At 41.4% G+C, this 20,060-nt stretch overlaps 1 protein-coding gene across 8 annotated transcripts in view; it reads left to right on the top strand.

Moving 5' to 3' along the window:
* The window catches only part of TEAD1 (TEA domain transcription factor 1), a 241,338-nt gene that overhangs the window by 199,996 nt on the left and 21,282 nt on the right, over positions 1-20,060 (top strand). For all 8 annotated transcript variants that reach the window (XM_033928298.1, XM_033928299.1, XM_033928296.1 and 5 more), the window contains 5 exons: positions 863-997; positions 2,256-2,302; positions 3,855-3,916; positions 8,513-8,637; positions 16,127-16,300. In XM_033928298.1, the coding sequence (XP_033784189.1) occupies positions 863-997; positions 2,256-2,302; positions 3,855-3,916; positions 8,513-8,637; positions 16,127-16,300 (543 nt within the window). The remainder of the gene's footprint in view (positions 1-862; positions 998-2,255; positions 2,303-3,854; positions 3,917-8,512; positions 8,638-16,126; positions 16,301-20,060) is intronic.

Raw genomic sequence — 20,060 nt, 5'->3', positions numbered from 1 at the left:
TTGCCTGGGAATGGGACAAATAACACGAAGGAAAAATGACCAGGGCCACCGGATTCATATCCGTAATCAGGTGCAAGCAAAGCATTGGGCTCTTTTTTACTAAGGTGCGCTAGCGTTTTTAGCGCACGCAAAAAATTACCAGGCGGTATGCTTCTAGAATAACGCCAGCTCAATACTGGCGTAAAGGTCTAACACACCTTAGTAAAAGGAGCCCAACACACTTATTGTAAGTTCGAAAATGAATAAAGATAAAAAAAAAAAAGTAAAAGGAGCCCATTGTGTAAGATTTTTAAAACGGAAAATATTTCACTGTTTTGAAGACAAATTCCTTCGAAGCTGTGTGGCTGGTCCCCGGAATATTCCCTATCGGGAGTTGCAAGATGGATAATAGTGATTTGCTTAAAAACAAATAACCTTGAGGCTACAGCAAATGCAGTTTTTATATATAACATGATGGTTAGAACTAGTCTAATACGTTACGTTTACCTTGAAGTTCAATGTCAGTGGTAGGAGAAAAGACATTTCAGCTAGCTTGAATGCTTTTCCCATTTTTATTCAACACTTTTTAAAAAGTTTCTCGAGGAAAAAACATGTTAACGTCATTGTGTAAAAGCAGAAATACATGTAGATGATTAAAAATCAATTTTCTTCTGAACAATTTTCAGTAAGGCTAATATAAATACATTTTGGGCTGCATTGTAGATTTACCTGCATGTCTGCTTTTCAGCAACTGAAGCTTTTTTACGTTTGTGGGGTTTTTTTTTGTTTTTTTTTTAAATCATAGCTGTGCTTGTAGCTGCACATGGTAGGATTTCCACTTTAGTGCATTTTATTAAGACTGAGTGTACTTGTCATCTTGAAGGATCAAACGGCGAAGGACAAAGCTCTCCAGCATATGGCTGCGATGTCATCAGCGCAGATAGTATCAGCCACCGCTATTCACAGTAAGTTGGGCTTGCCCGGCATTCCACGCCCAACTTTTCCTGCAGCACCTGGGGTAAGTCATTCATCGAGCTCCTGCTTTATTACAAACCGGGCAGATCTGACAGAGATTTTTTTTTCACTGTCGGTTAAAGATGGAGCCTGTTGTCATCATGTGGCCAATACGTGACTGTAGAATTTGGAATCTGTTTCCTTATTGAATGCCAGATGCTTTCTTTACTTGGAAACAGCAAAAACAATGCTGATAAGGACTTGTAAGTCCCACAGACCCTACCTAATCTCACTTTGGTCCTCATGTTCTGTTCGATGTTTCATAGTATGCGTACGCAGAATCGCATCGTAACTTATGCTATGAGTTGTATCTTGTTGGTTAGACTGGATGGACCATTTAGGTCTTTATCTGCCACCATTGCTATTTTGGTTTCTGATCGGAGACTGTTCGTGTCTCCACCATTCTTTTTCTATGAAGAAAGCTGCGGAGAGGTCAAATTGTAATAGAACAGCGATCGTGTTTCGGCCTCAAAAGGCCTGCCTCAGGAGTCTTGCTAAAACCATAGACATATAAATCCATATATCCAAATATTGCAAAAATTAAACGCCTTGATAAAAAGTGATGGCGAGTGCAGCGAATACGCATAAGCCCGTTTAACTCGCCATCAATTTTTATCAAGGTGTTTTAAAAGAGTCTATTTACAATATTTGGATATATGGATTTACATATCTATGGTTTTAGCAAGACTCCTGAGGCAGGCCTTTTGAGGCCGAAACACAATCGTGTCGAGTCTCTTTCATAATTAAAGGATTGAATCCCATCTGGTCTCCTTTGTTGCTGTTTTCGTGTCTTTCTCTTTTGGTGCAGAATGCCACCATTTTTTTTTATTTCATCTTGTATCAATCTGTAAGCGCCTGTGTGCAGTGACGTAGTAAGGGTGAGCGGCGGCCAGGTTGGCAACACTCCTCGCCCGCCTTCTTCCCCACCCCCTTCTGCCGCGCACGCCTCCTTCCCTTTTCCCCGTACCTTTTTTAACTTCTCCGGTGTGAGCAACATGCATGGGTCCCGAAAGTGATGTCAGAGAGAGCGCCAATGCCAACGTGGGCGTCAACCTTGCGCCAGGGAAGTAAAAAAGATACAGGGGAATGCAAAGGGTGAGCACGCTTGGCATGGAGAGGAGGCGGGGCCATGCCTGCGCCAAGACCATCCCCCCTTGCTACACCACTGTGTATGTCTATAGGTAAGCAGAGGTAAAGGTAGATATATTTATTGAAGAAAAGCATATATGTATATCAACAATATTTCTAATTTGACTTTCTAGTTCTGGCCTGGAATGATACAGACAGGGCAACCTGGATCGTCACAAGAGTAAGTGTATAAAGAAATCAATGCAAACTAATTTAGATTGTGTTTCATGAAGAAAGTATTTGACTAGAAACAAGAGAATATGATACCATTTTATTGGACTAGCTTGTGAAGGAAATGCCTTCAGGTCAGAAATGAGCAAAAAAAAAAAATAACAATTATCGGAATATATAAAAGAAACACAACAGCATTCAAAGGACAGTCTCGTGGGGAAAGATAGGAGTGGGGGTGGGCAGTGAGAAACAGAGATGGATAGGTGATCAGAGAGTGACACAGCAGTACAATATTATGGTTTTTATAAATATGATAGGGAACCTAGACATTTGGGGTGTCAAAACATTTCATCAATAACTTCAAAGATCTTACGTTCCTGGATTGTGTTAAAAATTTTCTTTCAGTATTCGGATCATAAAGTTGTTTATTCATTGCGTTCATTACCTTTTAAAGTGGATTTACTTGCTACCATACCTGACAAAAATGTATATAGAGTAACGTCCTGGTCATGGGTGAAAGCAAATACGGAGCATCCATTTTGGAAAACTATCTGCAGGGAGTGCTGGGATCAGATAGCTTGCAGCTTGATGAGTAGCGCTTCCGGCATTTTCATATTGTGTTCACAGTATAAATACAGAACAAAGTAAAAGGAACAAAAACCCCACGTAAAATCCAACAAAAAGACAACAAGTGGGGGTGGGGTTAGAACACGTCAATCTTGGGACAAACAAACTTTTATTTCTATAAATTCAAAATAAATACATGTATAAAAAGTCCTATGGACGTAATGCCCCTATACTGAACGGATCCAGCCACTGACCCATGTTTCGGCCCCCAGGTGGAGGCTTGCCTCAAGGGTGTGTCTGTTAGTCAGAAAAGAATATACCACTAGGTGTCACTCCAGTGCTGGGAATACAAATTTTAAAAATACTAAAAGCATATAAAAGGCTCATATAAAATCCGAAATCCACAGGGTACACATTAGTCTCCTGACTTTTTATACATGTGCTCTTGTATTTATTTTGAATTTATAGAAATAAAAGTTTGTTTGTCCTAAGGATAACGTGTTCTGCCCCACCCCCCACTTGTTCTCTGTACAAACCATTATAGAACTTGAAGGGTCATGAAAAGTTGGTGTATTTGCCTTTATCATGTAAAGGGGGACAGAAATCGCTTCTAGTATTCGGGCAGCACTGTACTGCAGACTTGATCCTTTTGGCATCTGAAGGGCAAAATGTCAGATTTGTGTTTTCATCAAATATCTGTTATGAAAGGGAATATACACAAAATATTCACCATATGTAGATAGTCTCCACTGTCGCCTCAGAAGCGCCTGCAAAAGCCTTTTTGATCAACTACATATTTGTCCCTTGTAGTCATCTCTAGGAGCCCTAAAACACAACACTCCCCCCCCACTTTTTTTTTTTTTTTTTTTGCAATAATTAATTGTTAAGAGAAAGTTGCAATAATTTTATCTCATTGTTCTTCATGTAAATATGCATCATTTTCAAAAATATCTTAATTTTGCAAAACTGTATTTTTCTCTTTCCCTTTTATTTAGTGTAAAGCCATTTGCTCAGCAGGCCTATCCTATCCAGCCAACAATTACGGCGCCCATTTCAGGTAATGCTAGGGTTTGGTACTTCTATAAGCAATATCTTTCTTTGCAGGATATTCCCGGACCTGTCCTGGTGACCCTTATCTCCAGTTTTTCTTTTCTCTTCCTCCCCACTTCTGATTATCTGTAGTGAAGATGCAATACTCATGTACTTACACACTGGACCCCCGGCATGTGCCAGTTTATCAAAAGCACTTTCGTTATTGATATCCTGAAAACCTGAGCAGCTGAAACCAACTTTAAGAAGCATCTTAGCCATTACTTATTGGTGACACCCACTAGCCAGACTTACATACTGTAGTGGAGTGGACTCTGTTCAAGGACTGTTGCTTGAATGACTGCAAAAGATGGAATGGTGGGGATATGCCTAGGCCCTGATGCTCAAAACTTACCGTGCCTATAACGTTCTCACCTGTTTAGCATACAAACATTTTGGCGGCCCTCTGCATTCTTTTCTTTGCCTCGTTGTAGCCTCTGAGAATACTGTGCAAATTTATTCGAATGAGCTCATTAATATTAAAATGAGCAAGCATGTGTCAAATCGCTTTCTCCAAAGACTGGTCTAATGGAATTCGTGTGAATCTTATTTGCATGCCAAGTTTTTTTTTTTTTTTGTGCATTGCTCGTCATTTAGAAATTGGAAAATTTACCGGCAAGGGATTTTAATGGGGACATAAGAACATAAGAATTGCCGCTGCTGGGTCACGCGGCAGCCCTTAGGTCAAAGACCAGTGCCCTATTTGAGTCTAGCCTTACCTGCGTACGTTCTGGTTCAGGAGGAACTTATCTAACCTTTTCTTGAATCCCTGGAGGGTGCTTTTGAGCATCGGGCCCCCTAGTTCAGCGGTGTTCAACCAGTCCTCAGGGACCACCTGCTCAGTCTGGTTTTCAAAGTCTCTGTCATCCATATTCTTTGTGGATATCCTGAAAACCTGACTGGCCAGGTGGTCCCTGAGGACTGGGTTGAACACCACTGCCCTAGTTAGTTGTTCATAAAGGCCCTTTTGACAACTAAACAATGTTAAATCAACTGGAAGCCCTAAAGAGCATGAGGAAACTCTGGACTTAACATAAAAAAAAACTAAATATCAGCTTTACAGCACATTTTATTATTTGAGTTCCAAGCACGAAAACTAACAGTTTCTTGTAGCTGTTTTTGATAAGCCTTTCCCTGTTTTGCAGGTAGAGCTAAATGCTCCAACATTGCTCCCAGTGCTCTTAGAGCTACAGTAGAAACCTCAAAAGAGGGGGTTAGTTCCCGCACCAGAATCTTGTTTTGCTGGGGGTTTTTTTCAGCAGCAGCTCGTCTGGCGATTGCGTCTCATTGGAAGAAAGCCCAGATGCCTAGTTTAGCCTAGATCAGGGGTGTCCAATGTCGGTCCTCGAGGGCTGCAGTCCAGTCGGGTTTTCAGGATTTCCCCAATGAATATGCATGAGATCTATTTGCATGCACTACTTTCAATGCATATTCATTGGGGAAATCCTGAAAACCCGACTGGACTGCGGCCCTCGAGGACCGACATTGGACACCCCTGGCCTAGATTCAAAATAAATTGGCTTATTTGCATCTTAAGTCTAAGCTTACATAAGGTCCTTCCATAAGAATGGAGATAAAAAGAAAAAAAAAGCTGAATTACAAGTTAATTCATATCGAGCCATTTCTGGTGAAGGAAGTATCAGTCTCTAAGAGTCAACTGACCGTAATTTTTATTTTTTTATTTTATTTATTCAGTTTTCTATACTGTTCTCAGAATGGTTTACATGAGTTTATTCAGGTACTCAAGCATTTTTCCCTGTCTGTCCCAGTGGGCTCACAATCTTATCTAATGTACCTGCGACAATGGGGGGATTAAGTGACTTGCCCAGGGTCACAAGGAACAGCGTGGGTTTGAACCCACAACCCCAGGGTGTTGAGGCTGTAGCTTTAACCACTGCGCCACACTCTCCCCTATGTAATGTAATGTAATATATGTGTTGGGGTATATAGAATGGTTTACAGCAGCCAAGTATGATGGAGCTGCATAAGGCAACCAGTGTAAACTTATCAACAGAGGAGTGATATGTTGTAAAAAATTGGTCTTTCCTGCATGCGAAGGCCATTTGCACCTCAACCATAAAAATGGCGGGTTTTTTCCTATCTTTTTCATTAATGGTTGTGCACTTTTGAGGAATGCAGAGGATCAGCGCGTCAAACAGTTTTAACTGCTACGTGAGCCTATGTATGGCCCTGAAGAAATAGCATGGTAGATCCGAAACGATCGTAGGCTGCCTGCACATAATTTTTCTAAATCAGTTAGTAGCATTTGTTTGCACTGTTATTTATCTTTCACGTTTTTCTTCTTAGCAGTATATTTGATATAATAGTGGTAGCGAAAGGGTTTTTTTCCCCCCCAGCCTATGATGTATGGATGGTGGCGTGGTTTTCCTCACATTTGTAAACTGAAGCTTTTTCTTTCGTTTGCTTGCATATGGGTATCCTATTATATTCCTATATGCCTGGCGTTTGATTTAGTTTGTGGGATATGGTGGGGGGGGGTTTTTTGTTTTTTTTTTTTGAGATTTTTTGTTACCATTGGCACATGTCTGTTTTGTTTTTTTGTAACTACCATGGAAGCACCAGAAATGCATCTTTAAAACTCATCACTAATTCCCAAAAATTTGATCATGTGACGCCCCTCCTACAGAATGCCCACTGGTTACCAATATCCCATCGGATTACTTATAAAATAATCTTGCTCTGTTTTTAAAATAAAACACTCAAAACTTACCAGCATTTCTAGCTGAACCCTTAACCCTTTCAGGACCATAAGGATCGTAGGCCAATTTTTGTGGTTTTGATGACATTTTTATGGTAAAAAGGGCTTGCAGATACCAAAAAATTGATTTTTTTTTGTGAAATATCATTATTTTTTTTTTTTTTAAATCAAACTTCTGGCTTATGGACAGTGTGGCAAGTGAATCTTCTCGTCAATCTGGCAACGACGCTAATGAATGAATGTCGGAACCAGTTTGTTTACATAAAGGCAGTATCCTATGGAATCCGTACATATCAAATTTAGAACTGTAGACTATCCCAATCAAAATTTATAGGATTTTAAAGTTATGGGACAAATATGTCCCTTGGTCCTGAAAGGGTTAATACCATATACACGCCATTGAGAACTTTACGATCTGCAGATCACAATTTACTCGTAATTCCCTCCCTAAAAGTCATTAATACTCTTAAGGGCTCCTTTCATCAAGGCGCGCTACGGGGGTTAGCGCGTCAGACATTTCATCCCGCGCTAACCCCCGCAGCAGCCTAAAATCCTAACGCCTCGTCAGTGGAGACATTAGGTACTAGCGCGCCTTTGTAAAAGGACCCCTAAGAAACGAAATATTCACAATTTATGCTCCGCAGCTATGGAACACTTTACCCTCTTATCTTAGTGAAGCAAAAAAGCTCGATCGCTTTAAGAGCAGCTTAAAGTCTTTTTTTATTAAAAAAGATGCTTTTCACACTTAAGTATCAAATGCATGACATTTCTTTTTAAGGAAGTCTACAACTCGGGAGACCTCAGAGATTCCCCCTGTCAACCCTTTCGGTGTTTCCCTAGACTCCTTTCTTTACTAAAACTACTGTATCCCAGTTGTATCATGTTGGTCTTTGTGTGATTTGAGATGTATTCATGTTTTATAATAATGTACCCCATTTTAAAGTGTACATCGCTTAGAAGTTTTGTAAGTGATATAATCAAATTTTAAATAAACCTGAAACCTTAAGATGTTTCATAGGTGCTAAGGGTTCCCATGTTGTCCACATGCTAACAAGTTATACAGTGATATAGATATTTTGTCTGATTAGCACAGGAATACCTTACTCTCTGTCCCTGAACCACACCCCCCCCCCAAAAAAAAAAGAAAATAAATAAAAAATATTATTAAGTACACGGTTAGTAGTTAGTGAAGCTGTAACATGTCCTGCCGTAATCAATGTTATCCTGTATTAGGACCACGTTAACACTTAATACAGCTTGGTAAAAGTATTATTAGTAGGTAACTAGTCTCTACAAAAGGGCTTAGGATTGAGCCAGAAAGCACAGTTTCAAACCTCTAAAATTCATAATTCCTCTGCTCAAACTACCAAAAAAACAAACAAACAAGTGTACGCATTTCAGTAACTGGTGTGTTTCAGTCAAGTGAGCATGTGAGAATTGACATGGTAGATTAGGTTAGACCAGGGGTAGGGAACTCCGGTCCTCGAGAGCCGTATTCCAGTTGGGTTTTCAGGATTTCCCCAATGACTATGCATTGAAAGCAGTGCATGCAAATAGATCTCATGCATAGTCATTGGGGAAATCCTGAAAACCCGACTGGAATACGGCTCTCGAGGACCGGAGTTCCCTACCCCTGGGTTAGACAAAGGGTCTCCGACGATGGTAGGGGGGAACTGTCTAAAAGAGAGGGGGCAGAGTGGTCAATCCCTGGACATCCTTTTTCGTTTTTCAGCAGTCGTGTTTCATGCTCAACCCAGGTTTGCATTCTTGATTTTGTCTGTTAAGCGTTTTTGGACTGCAGTCTAGAGTTTATAATGTACATAAATATGAGCATCTCTATTCCAGGTTTTGAACCCACATCTGCTCCAGCACCATCCGTTCCCGCGTGGCAAGGTCGATCCATTGGAACAACCAAACTTAGGCTGGTTGAGTTCTCAGCTTTTTTGGAACAACAAAGAGACTCGGATTCAGTAAGTTTTACCAGACTACTCGGTTTAATTTAATTTAAAAGGACATTTATATTCCAAATTTTGTCTATGTTATCAGTTGTAGAAAATAACTTATAAAGCATGGTCACTGACAAGACTGTGGATACATTTAGGCACACTGGGTTTGGGTGTTTCTTTCAGGCATGGTTTAGGTGGAGCCAGGGGTTGAGTTGCAATGTAAACATGTACTGTAAGCAATTCACAATTAAAGGGGATGGGACTTGTATACAGTTTTTTTTTTTTCTGTGTGATTTACACAATCGGAACAGTTTGCATATTTTAGACAGGCACTTATTTTGCACCTGGGGCAATGACGTGTTACGTGACTTGCTCAGAGTCACAAGGAGCTGCAGTGGGAATCAAGCTTACAACCTCAGGTAGCTGAGGCAGCTGATCTAATCGCTGGGCCACTCCTCCACTCCCAGTGGTCCATGTTGCTAACTTCCCCCTTTAGTGTGAAGATTTTCAGTCTCTGGTAACCAGAGCTGAAGTTGTGATGTCATAATGCCTCATTCCACCAATAAGAGTCAACTTCAGCAGTGATGTCACAATAGCTTGATTGTAAAGGGCTTGATACACTGCTTTTTCTGTGTGGTGACAATCAAAGCAGTTTACATATTGTAGACAGGTACTTATTTTGTACCTGGTGCAATGACGTGTGAAATGACTTGCCCAGAGTCACAAGGAGCTGCGGTGGGAATTAAGCTCAAAACCTCAGGGGCAGCTGATCTAACCACTAGGCCACGCCTCCATAGCAGGAGTAAATTTGTGCAAGAGTATTTATGCTGGTCTGGGTGCCTAAGTGTCTGTTGTAGGCATCTTTTTGGATGTGTTTTACAATAGACCGTAAATACAATCTATTGGTGAGGCTCTGTCCATCCATCTGTACGCATAGGTTTGTATGATTTTATTATGTTAGTCTTTGTTATGATTTTATTGTGCATGTTTTATTGTACCCCACACAGAATTTTTGGATGCTGCGGGCAACAAATTTTTAAATAAATAAAATTTTGAAAGGCAATGCGTCCCCCACAATGTGATACCCTGCGCAGTCATCATAGAGTGACTTCACAAGTGTCATAGACAGTACTTCTAAATAAGCCTTGTTCTCCGAGCGTAATGCTCGAGACGGCTGATACTTGAAAGGTATTAACGTAGAACATAATCTTTTCCAGAGAAAGGAAAATGGTAAAACCAGAGGACATAATTTGAGTTTGAGGGGTGGTAGATTCAGGGGCAATGTTAGGAAATTCTACTTTACGGAGAGGGTGGTGGATGCCTGGAATGCGCTCCCGAGAGAGGTGGTGGAGAGTAAAACTGTGACTGAGTTCAAAGAAGCGTGGGATGAACACAGAAGATTTAGAATCAGAAAATAATATTAAATATTGAACTAGGCCAGTTACTGGGCAGACTTGCACGGTCTGTGTCAGTGTATGGCCATTTGGTGGAGGATGGGCAGGGGAGGGCTTCAATGGCAGGGAGGGTGTAGATGGGCTGGAGTAAGTCTTAACGGAGATTTCGGCAGTTGGAACCCAAGCATAGTACCGGGTAAAGCATTGGGTTCTTGCCCAGAAATAGCTAAGAAGAAAAAATAAAAAAATTTAAATTGAATCAGGTTGGGCAGACTGGATGGACCATTCGGGTCTTTATCTGCCGTCATCTACTATGTTATTAACTGCAGAAGAGAGCTCAACACGGTTGAATATCAGTCATAGAGATTTAGGGCTCCTTTTACGAAGGTGCATTTTTAGCGAAAGCACCAGATTAGCGCGCGCTAGCTGAAAAACTACCTCCTGCTCAAGAGGAGGTGGTGGCGGCTGGCGCCCGTGGCATTTTAGCGCACGCTATTCCGTGCGTTAAGGCCCTAACGCGCCTTCGTAAAAGGAGCCCTTAAATTCAGTCTGAAAAACAACTGGCAGCCACGCAAAATAGGTGTGACAAGGTCAAACTTAGAAGCGCCCACAATGATTCATGCGGCAGCATTTTACGTTAGCTGTAGAGCTTGAATAATATACCTAGGCCAGGGGTGTCCAACCTGTGGCCCTGTGAAGTATTTTGTGCGGCCCCAGTCGAGGGCGATGGAGTGTTTTCCTCTGCTGTCCCCTGGTGTTTACCGTCTTGCCGGCTCCCTCCTCTGTCTTGCTGCAGCATTTTTTGCGGCCCCAGAACCATTGTTTTCGGCCAATGCGGCCCAGGGAAGCCAAAAAGTTGGACACCCCTGAGTCCTAGGCAAACCCAGGTAAAGTGGATTGCAATAATTGAAAATAGGAGTCGGCACTGCACTGTGATTACCGTTCAAAAGTTATCCACTGAAAGATAATCCTTCAACTTCCGGAATAATTGAAGCTTTAAAAAAAGCCTTAGAAATAACCGCCCTAATCTGTGGTTCCAAGTTTTATTTAAAATTTGATAAAACGCTTTTATAATATTCAAAGCAATGTACATTAATAAAATATGCAAATAGAGATGCACAATTAGATAAAGTTGAATCCAGTAGAGCAATTGACGTGGCATTGTCCAGCATTGTCTCTGATGGAAGCATATCTAAATGTTTTTCAGTCTTTCCAATATTTAGTTTCAACTGATTCTCACCCATCCATGTCTTAATTACTTGAAAACAGTTTTCAATGCGGGATAAAGCATCCGATGGAGGTCTCTAGGAGGATGCCCATCTGTCTAAAAGGGTTTTCTCCTAGGCAGAATTGCCTAGAGCAGTGTATCGCAAACTAGTGCGCCTCCTGAGCGTTCAGGTGTGCCGTGAGATGCTGGGGAGGAGGCGAGGCGCCGGCGGAGAGAGGCACATAGAAACATAGAGTATGACGGCAGAAAAGGGCCGGCGGCCCAACAAGTCTGCCCACTCCAGATCCCTCCCTCCCGTAAGTCTGCCCACTTAATCAATATGAACCCTCCTCCCTGGGGTATCCATCTTTTAGGCATAGCTCTGTGGTGCCCCCACCTGTTTGTCCCATCGACTCTTGAAGTCGAGCACGCTACTGGCCTCGACCAGCTGGCGTGGAAGATCATTCCATCGATCAATAACCCGTTAGGTGAAGAAGTATTTCCTGGTGTCGCCATGAAATCTTCCCCCTTAAGTTTCAGCGGATGCCCTCTTGTCGCCGTGGGACCCTTTAGAAAGAAGATTTCTTCCTCCACTTTAATGCGACCCGTGATGTGTTTGAATGTTTCTATCATGCCCCCCCTTTCTCTGCGCTCTTCGAGAGAATATAAGCGCATTCTGGTCAGACATTCTCCATAAGGGATGTCTTTCAGTCCTGAGACCATCCTGGTGGCCATTCTCTGGATTGACTCCATTCTCTTCACATCCTTTTGATAATGTGGCCTCCAAAACTGGACCCAGTACTCCAGGTGAGGTCTCACCATGGCTCTGTATAACGGTAGTATGACTTCAGGCTTTCGGCTGACAAAGCTCCTTCAGATGCAACCCAGCATTTGTCTAGCCTTTGCTGATGCTTTCTCCACTTGATTGGCAGCTTTCATATCTTCCTAGGCACATCCTAGGCAATCAGCGGGTGCCAGCATCTCTCCTTCTTTCTGTGCATCTTCCCTGCCGGCAACCCCCCCCCCACTGACCGTTCAGGGCCCGCCTGGAGAGCCTTCGCACATGCGCCGATGTTGACATGATCACATCAACGTTCACGCGCTTCCGGATGCCTCAAGCCATGCAACGGCGTTTAGTGTGCTATGGCTCGACAACGTTTGCAGGACCCTGGCCTAGAATAACACCCTAACTGTCTTTTTTTTTTTTAATTTTATTTCTTTGTAAGTTTTTCTTCAGTTTAAATTCCAGCTCTGTCTCTCTGTCTCCCTCTCTCTCCTGCTGAGAACCTCTGTGAAAGATGTGTAAATCTAGACCACCAAACAGTTTTATTTGGGGATGTCAGCGGAGCCTGAGGTAGTCCTGGCAGGTTTCCACATGTGCCAGAGTCTGCTGCAGGTGTTGTAGGAAGAGGGCGGGGAAGAGGAGAGAAATAAAGGGAGGGTATGCATGCCCTCTGGCCAGTTAGAGAGGGAGGTGGCTGCTGAGTAGGAAAACAGTGAGATTTTGCTGCAAGTGGTTGATCTTACATGAAAGCAGAGCAATATGCTTCTAGCAACAGAATGATTTAAAAGAAATACATGGGTCAATGGGTGACATAGCTCAGTGCACATGTCACCTGCTCAGTGTAGAAAAACTAAGATGGATTTTACAGTGGATAGCTATTGAAGCAGTTCTAGACATCAGCACTGAAGGTGAAAGCATGAAACAATTTGCTGCAAAAATTATAAAATCGCTCCATATCCTGCTTCCGGATTTTTTTTTTTTCTTTGAAATGCACCTGCCCGGAAATGTAGGACTACACCAGGGTAGCTGCCTGCCCCAGGGTCAAAGGCCATCAGCAGCTGGATGTGGGTGGCTGACAATTTAAACAGTGATTTAATGCATGCTGTGTGTTCTAGAAGTTCACTTCTCGGATCGGGCTTTGAACGTTCACGGGCCACTGCCTTGCATTCTGCAAAATTTGCCCTTCCCTGATTTCAGGGAAATATAAAGTGAAAAGTTCTGGAGGCAGAAAATGGTAATTTAGATTTAAAAAAAAAAAAAGAAGTTCTTTTATAGTTCAGCTTTTTAATGAAAGTGATTTGTCTTGATTCTGTAGCTTCTTCAAAGTTAGTGCCACTTGACATGGGCAATTTATCTTGGTTTCTTTGAATTCCTAAGTGGATTACATTTTTTCCTTAGCGATATCTGACAGGAGTTATCTTTCATGGTTATACTGCATTCTTCAAATATTTATCCTACTTAAGGCATTCGAAGGTACTGTATAGACATCTTCAGGGCAGACTGTGTAGTGCACTTGTTTTAACAGAATCTGTTAAGAGTTTCTCAACCTTTTTTGGTTCCCACACCACTTTAACTGATCAATGAAACCCTTGCAACCTCCTACTAAACCACACATCCACTAGTGACTATTGGCGGCTTTATATGTCACTGTTGACAGCTAAAATTGTTATCATGTTGGCATAATTACAGTAGTACACAGTTATGCTACCAAAAAAAGTTATTCTTAAAACTTAGTGCCACATGAATTGTACATAATGTTGAATAAAATGACCATTTACAAATGATACGTTCTAGGAAATTTTTTGTTTTGTAAGCATTTCAACAATAATTCAAGTCATTTTCAGTCATTAGATCACTGACGTGATTGTGCAACCTGGAGAAGTGTGCAAATTTTTATTTTAAAGTTTCATCATCATTAGTGAGAACGTTGCTGCTGTTTACCCTCGGTCTTTTGAAAATTTGGATTGGTAAAATTGTACCTGTGTGAATACTAAGCAGAACATCTCTGGCTTAAATCCCGTGCACACACCCGACTTCATACATTTCAAATTCATGCAGATATCATTCCAGTCTGCCCTCTCGCTGGCCAAACAAGAATGCTATATCCAGTTCTCTTAGCGCCAACCCTCGCCGTTTCTTTACCACATTAAACTCCCTACTCAAAGCACCCTCGCTGCCTATCCCCCCTTTAATTTCTCCCAGACTATGGCAGAGTTCTTCTACAGCATGGCTGCCCAAGTCCAGTCCTCGAGATCTACTGGCAGGCCAGGTTTTCAGGATATCCACAATGAATATTCATGAGAGAGATTTGCTTGCACTGCCTTCTTGGTATGCAAATCTCTCTCATGCATGTTCATTGTGGATATCCTGAAAACCTGGCCTGCCAGTAGATCTCGAGGACCGGACTTGGGCAGCCCTGTTCTACAGTAACATTCAGAAGATTCACCTTGAGCTCTCAACTAGGCTGCTTCCCCCTCCCCTCCCCCCATTTGCCCCTTCTGCTAACCTCTCCTCAACACCTGCCGCCCTCTCTTCTTTCTCAGAGATCACTAAAGAGGAAACTGCACATCTCTCGTCTTCCAAACCCCACTACCTGGTCCTCTGATCCGATTCCCACTCACCTACTCAGCGTTATCTCGCCCTCTTGTCATCCGTCCTATCGCTCTCCGCTGCAATTATCCCTGATGCTTTCAAATATACCGTTGTCGCACCCCTCCCCAAAAAACCCTCACTGGACCCCACGTGTCCTTCCAACAATCGCCCCCCCCCTCTTTTCCTCCTTCTCTTCTTATCCAACTCTACTTATCTAACTCTACTTGAACGTGCTGTTCAACGCCGTTGCCTGGACCTCCATAGAAACCGCCCTTACTAAAATTTCCAATGACCCGTTCTTGGCCAGATCCAAAGGCCTCTACTCTTTCCTTATCCTTCTCGATCTGTCTGCCGCCTTTGATGCTGCTGTTCACCGCCTACTCCTTGATACGCTGTCGTCGTTGGGATTCCAGGGTTCTGCTTTCTCCTGGTTTCCTTCCTATCTCTCCTGTCACGCCTTCAGGGTATGCAGCGGTGGTTCCTCCACAGCCTCCCCTCTATCAATTGGTGTCTCTCAGTTATGTATATTTATAAGGCTGTTTTGTTGTTTCTTATGTGACTATTGTTTTTATATAGTTTCTAAAATTATTTGAAATAAATTGTTTAATCGCATAAAACATCATTCTACGTGCACAATACGCCTCCCATAAAGTTAGTTTATACCTAGAAGTATGTGTGATGCAAGCCTGAATGTATCCAGTCTTGACCTTACAGTCCACCAAGTCTCCAGCTCATTTTTAAGAAGCTTCCTCTTTCATTAAACTCTCATCCCAGAAATGGAGGGTGTTCAAAGGTTCTGTCTTTTTTATCACACAAACATTTATATTCCACACTCCATGTATGGTATGGTATAAAAATCTCTTAGAGAGAGGAAGTTCTAAAGTTCTATGACATCATAATGCAGGTGTAAAGAGTTTTAGCCAATAGGGAGAGGAGGAAATAGTGGATACTGTAGATGGGCAGACTGGATGGGCCATTTGGCCTTTATCTGCCATCATGTTATTAATGTTTCTATAACCATAAAGTTCTATGACATCATAATGCAGGTGTAAAGAGTTTTAGCCAATAGGGAGAGGAGGAGATAGTGGATATTGTAGATGTGCAGACTGGATGGGTCATTTGGCCTTTATCTGCCATCATGTTTCTCTGTTACAGAGCAGTGAAAGACTAAATCACACAGCCTCTTCAGTATATAAGTATTTTTTTGTTTTTGTTTTTTTTGGGGGGATTAAATAAAAGAATAGACTTCAGATTGCAAATATATTTCACCTTTAGTATTCCTCCAATAAACATGTGAGACTGCCAGTCTGTTTTAGCATGATATTTTAAATATATTGTACATACCATGGTCCAATTTGCGACGCATCAAATTTCCATGTTTTCCATATCAATTATAACCAAATTTTGTTGTTTTTTTTTAAGTTGGCTAATCATTTCAGAAGGAGTATTTTTTTGATTACACATAGATGTATGATACTGATGGAAAATGCCAGTATTCTTCGTTCTTAATGGCGCCCATTCTGCTTTGTCTTGTAGTACAACAAACACCTCTTCGTGCACATTGGACAGGCCAACCATTCTTACAGCGACCCACTGATAGAATCCGTAGACATTCGTCAGATTTATGATAAATTTCCAGAAAAGAAAGGTGGCTTGAAGGAACTGTTCGGAAAGGGGCCGCAAAATGCTTTCTTCTTAGTAAAATTCTGGGTGAGTAATCTCTATTGCGTGGACATGTATACAGTGAAATCTTTTTTATTTTTTTTGTTTTTAAATGAAGTCATGTATGTCTTTTTTTCCCCTCCCCCCCAAAAAACAAACAAACCAATTTCTCTTCCTCTTTTCTCTATCCTTCTCTGTCCTTTGTCTACCTCTTTGGTCTGGGCCACGTTTGACTTTGGATTAGTTGACCTTGTGTTTTGATTTCTCGTGTTTGTAACCTGTTTTGTTGTTGACTTTTCTCTAAATTGCTGTGCAGTATTTGAGACTTGTATTTTGGGTTTATTTGAGGATTGGGGGAAGGGGTTAGATGGTAAATGTGTACTGAAGAACCACTGTAAAGAACATAAGAATAACCTTACTGGGTCAGACCAGTGTCCATCTAGCCCAGGGGCCCGTCTTCATGGTGGTCAATCCAAGTCACAAGTACCTGGCAAAACCCCCAAATAGTAGCAACATTCCATGCTACCGATCCAGAGCAAGTAGTGGCTTCTCCCTTGTCTGTTTCAAGATAAGACTATGGACTTTTCCTCCAGGAGCTTGTCCAAACCTTTTTTTAAAACCAGCTACATTAACCACGCATACTACATCCTCTGGCAGTGCATTCCAGAGCTTAACTATTCTCCGAGTCAAAAAATATTTCCTCCTAGTGGTTTTAAAAGTCTAGTAATGGACTGGCCACGTAGACATCCTTACAGAGCAATGGTACACCTTGTACTGCTCTGAACTTCACAGCTGTATATCTCACCATAACCCCCTTATAATTTATGGTGAGCCTCCTCATGTGTAACACCCCAATAGCATTTATGACTGCAGGTAGTACCTATATGGCAGTATAGAAGGGTTTAGGTGGGCTCACACATTCTACCATAAATGTAGTGGTTAGGGTAACTAATGGGCCTGGGTCCTCCTTTCTGTGGTTCACTACCCACCCACCAGGCTACTTAAGACACCTGTGAGCAGTTCTATTAAGCTTCCCCATACCAGATGTTGCTGTTTTAGAGACAGGTATATGCCTTTTTCTTCTCATTTTTGTGTGGTGGAAGGGGGTCAGTGAGCACTGGGGGAGTGTGGGGGACTTTGTTGCATTTGGCCACCTTTGTGGCACTTGGAACCTTCTAAAACAGGTCTAGTTCCAAACGTATAAGTTTTGTCCGTGATGTTTTGCAAAATGTTTATCGCTGCAAGGCATCCATGTCTGTCCCACCCTTAAGACCGCCCAAAGCACACCCATAACACGCCCATCTCATGCTCTGGATGCAGAGAGGCTGAAACACCTTGCTAGATTTAAGGAAAGATAGTTTCGATTATCGGCACTTGGACGTACTGGCGATCAGGACATCCAAGTGCCAATTCAGGATTGTAAAACCGCTTAGATAACCTTGATAGGAGGTATATTAAAAAAAAAAATAAAAAACCTAATAAACTTGAAACTTTTTGGACGTCTTTTTTTTTATTATGAGCCTAAATGAGTTGCAGAAAACTGAGGTATAGAAAGTAATGCAAAAAAAAGAAAAAGAAAGCAAGTATGCATAAAAGAAGGAATTAAGTAAGGGTGTGACATCCATAATGATGAGAAATGTGAGACTCCCGAAAACAGGAGCAAGATAATACAAGAGCACAGGTGAATTTTAGCAAGTGGAAGGGGACCCCTGGAGATGAATTTACAAAAAGAATGAAATCGAAGAAGTCTATGGGAGATAATAAGATGCTAGACAGGGATGTATATATGAGTGTTGAACAATTTGACCTATGCAGACTATACTTCACTTGTTCCCTGATAGTATAGAATGTATTGCATGTATTAGTAGTGGATAATATAGATGGTAAAATAAATTATAAACAATATACTAAATGCAAGTTGAATATATAAATAATTTACTTCACCACACAAATATATTCCAAAAAAAGACTCGTTGCCTTAGAGGTACAAAAAGATAATTTCCTACCATAAATGGAGAAAAGACCTCAGTTTCTTCCAGGGATGATTATCACCTGAAAAAACTCTATACTAGCTGTGCTCTCCTATACAGATGCATAGGAAAAACATCCTTGGTCCACAAAAACTCTGTGTATTATTCAAGGTTTCAAATAGTAAATCAATATTTTATAGAAATCAAAAAGGTAGGACAGAACTTATCTTCAACAGTGCTCTATCCTCTAGGCGTGATCCAAATCTGAGCAGTCCACACTGTTCTCCCAGTGCCGTTGTCACTTTAATGCATGGGAGGGAAAATTCATAGAACTCCCAACAGGCCATGTTGTGCGATTGTTTGCTGCATCAGGGGAAATTCTAAAGAATAAAAAATACTATTTCAAACACTCTTTTCTATCAAAATTTCTTATATATAACATTAATAACAACTTTCTATGTTGCTTACATTGTACACTCGAGCTGCCGCTTCAATGATTTTCTTCTAAGAAATGGTGGCTTGGCGTTTAGCTAGGTTTCAAATAGAGGCAAAAAAGCCTTCAACCAATCCAAGAATAGAAGGCGAGGGCCTATCACAAACAAAATTTCAAAAAAAGGCCCGCCATTCTATTTTGACATTCAAACCTTTGGGTACACATGATTTTAATCTAAAAATCCATTTTTGCTCCCGTTGTCTCAAAAATGCTTTAAAGTCATCTCCCTTCATTGATGGACACAGCTGTTCCATGATCCAACAGCGCATTTCTGTAAAAGTATGGTTCAACTCTAGACAATATTGCACCATAGGTGCCTCAACTTTATTGCAACTAAGACATGATCTGTGTTCAATTATTCGTGTTTTGAATAAACGAGATGTCTGTCCTATATAGATTTTATTACAGGGGCAGCAATTAGCATAAATCACACCACTCGAATCACAGGTAGTGAGCATATTTAATTTATATTTCTTATTGTCCACTGAATTTACAAATGAACTACATTCTGTAGTGATTTGACAAACTGCAATGGCTGCCGATGGAGGCAAGGATCATCTTCAAATTTGCTTGCCTCTGCTTCAAAACCTTAACAGGTTCGTCTCCAATTTACCTGTCGGATCACTTCGAACGTTCAGGCCCCACCCGCACACGTAATGCCCACCTGTTTGCCTTCCTGTCCCTAAAGGGCTATTTCTAAAAGAGTTGCCTTGATAGATCTCTGGCATTCCAAGCAGGCAAATGGAATAAATGTCTAACCACTCTCATCTCTAACTCACCCTCCTATAAAACTTTCAGGAAATCAATCAAAACATATCTCTGATAAATTCCTCTGACTCCCTCCTTTTAACCTTGTCTTGTATCTCCGATATGCCTCCGGATATCCTGACTACTCCGACTTGCTAAGTTAAGCTGATTGTCTTGTTTGTAACATTGCTGTCTATGTACAGTCTCTTACTCTGTTAACCGCTCTGAACTGTTATGGTATTGTGGTATATAAAAATAAAGTTATTATTACCACTGCCTACAATCGGGACACCCATTTGAAGAATCAGCCCCAAAGTGACTACTGCTATGGTGATGACCCTTCAGGGATTTGCCATGTGACAGTGAAAACTGAGGCTGCCTTCCTAGTGTTTGGAAATAGTGTTATGACTGTGAGGAAATGCTTAGTGGTTGCAAACCCCCCCCCCCAAAAAAAAAAAAAAAAAAAAACCAAACCTGACGGGGAGAGGTTGTTCCGATGGGAGGAATTTTACATAGGATTCAAGAGAGAAATTCCAGCAGCTGGGAAGGTTAGGGCAACTAGTGTTATCCATCAGAAAACTAACCCTGTGATGGATTT

This window comes from Geotrypetes seraphini, chromosome 19 (genome assembly GCF_902459505.1).
Source record: "Geotrypetes seraphini chromosome 19, aGeoSer1.1, whole genome shotgun sequence".
NCBI classification, from domain to species: Eukaryota; Metazoa; Chordata; class Amphibia; order Gymnophiona; family Dermophiidae; genus Geotrypetes; species Geotrypetes seraphini.
Note: the sequence above shows the minus strand (reverse complement) of the source record. Positions and strands in the feature narration are given on the sequence as shown.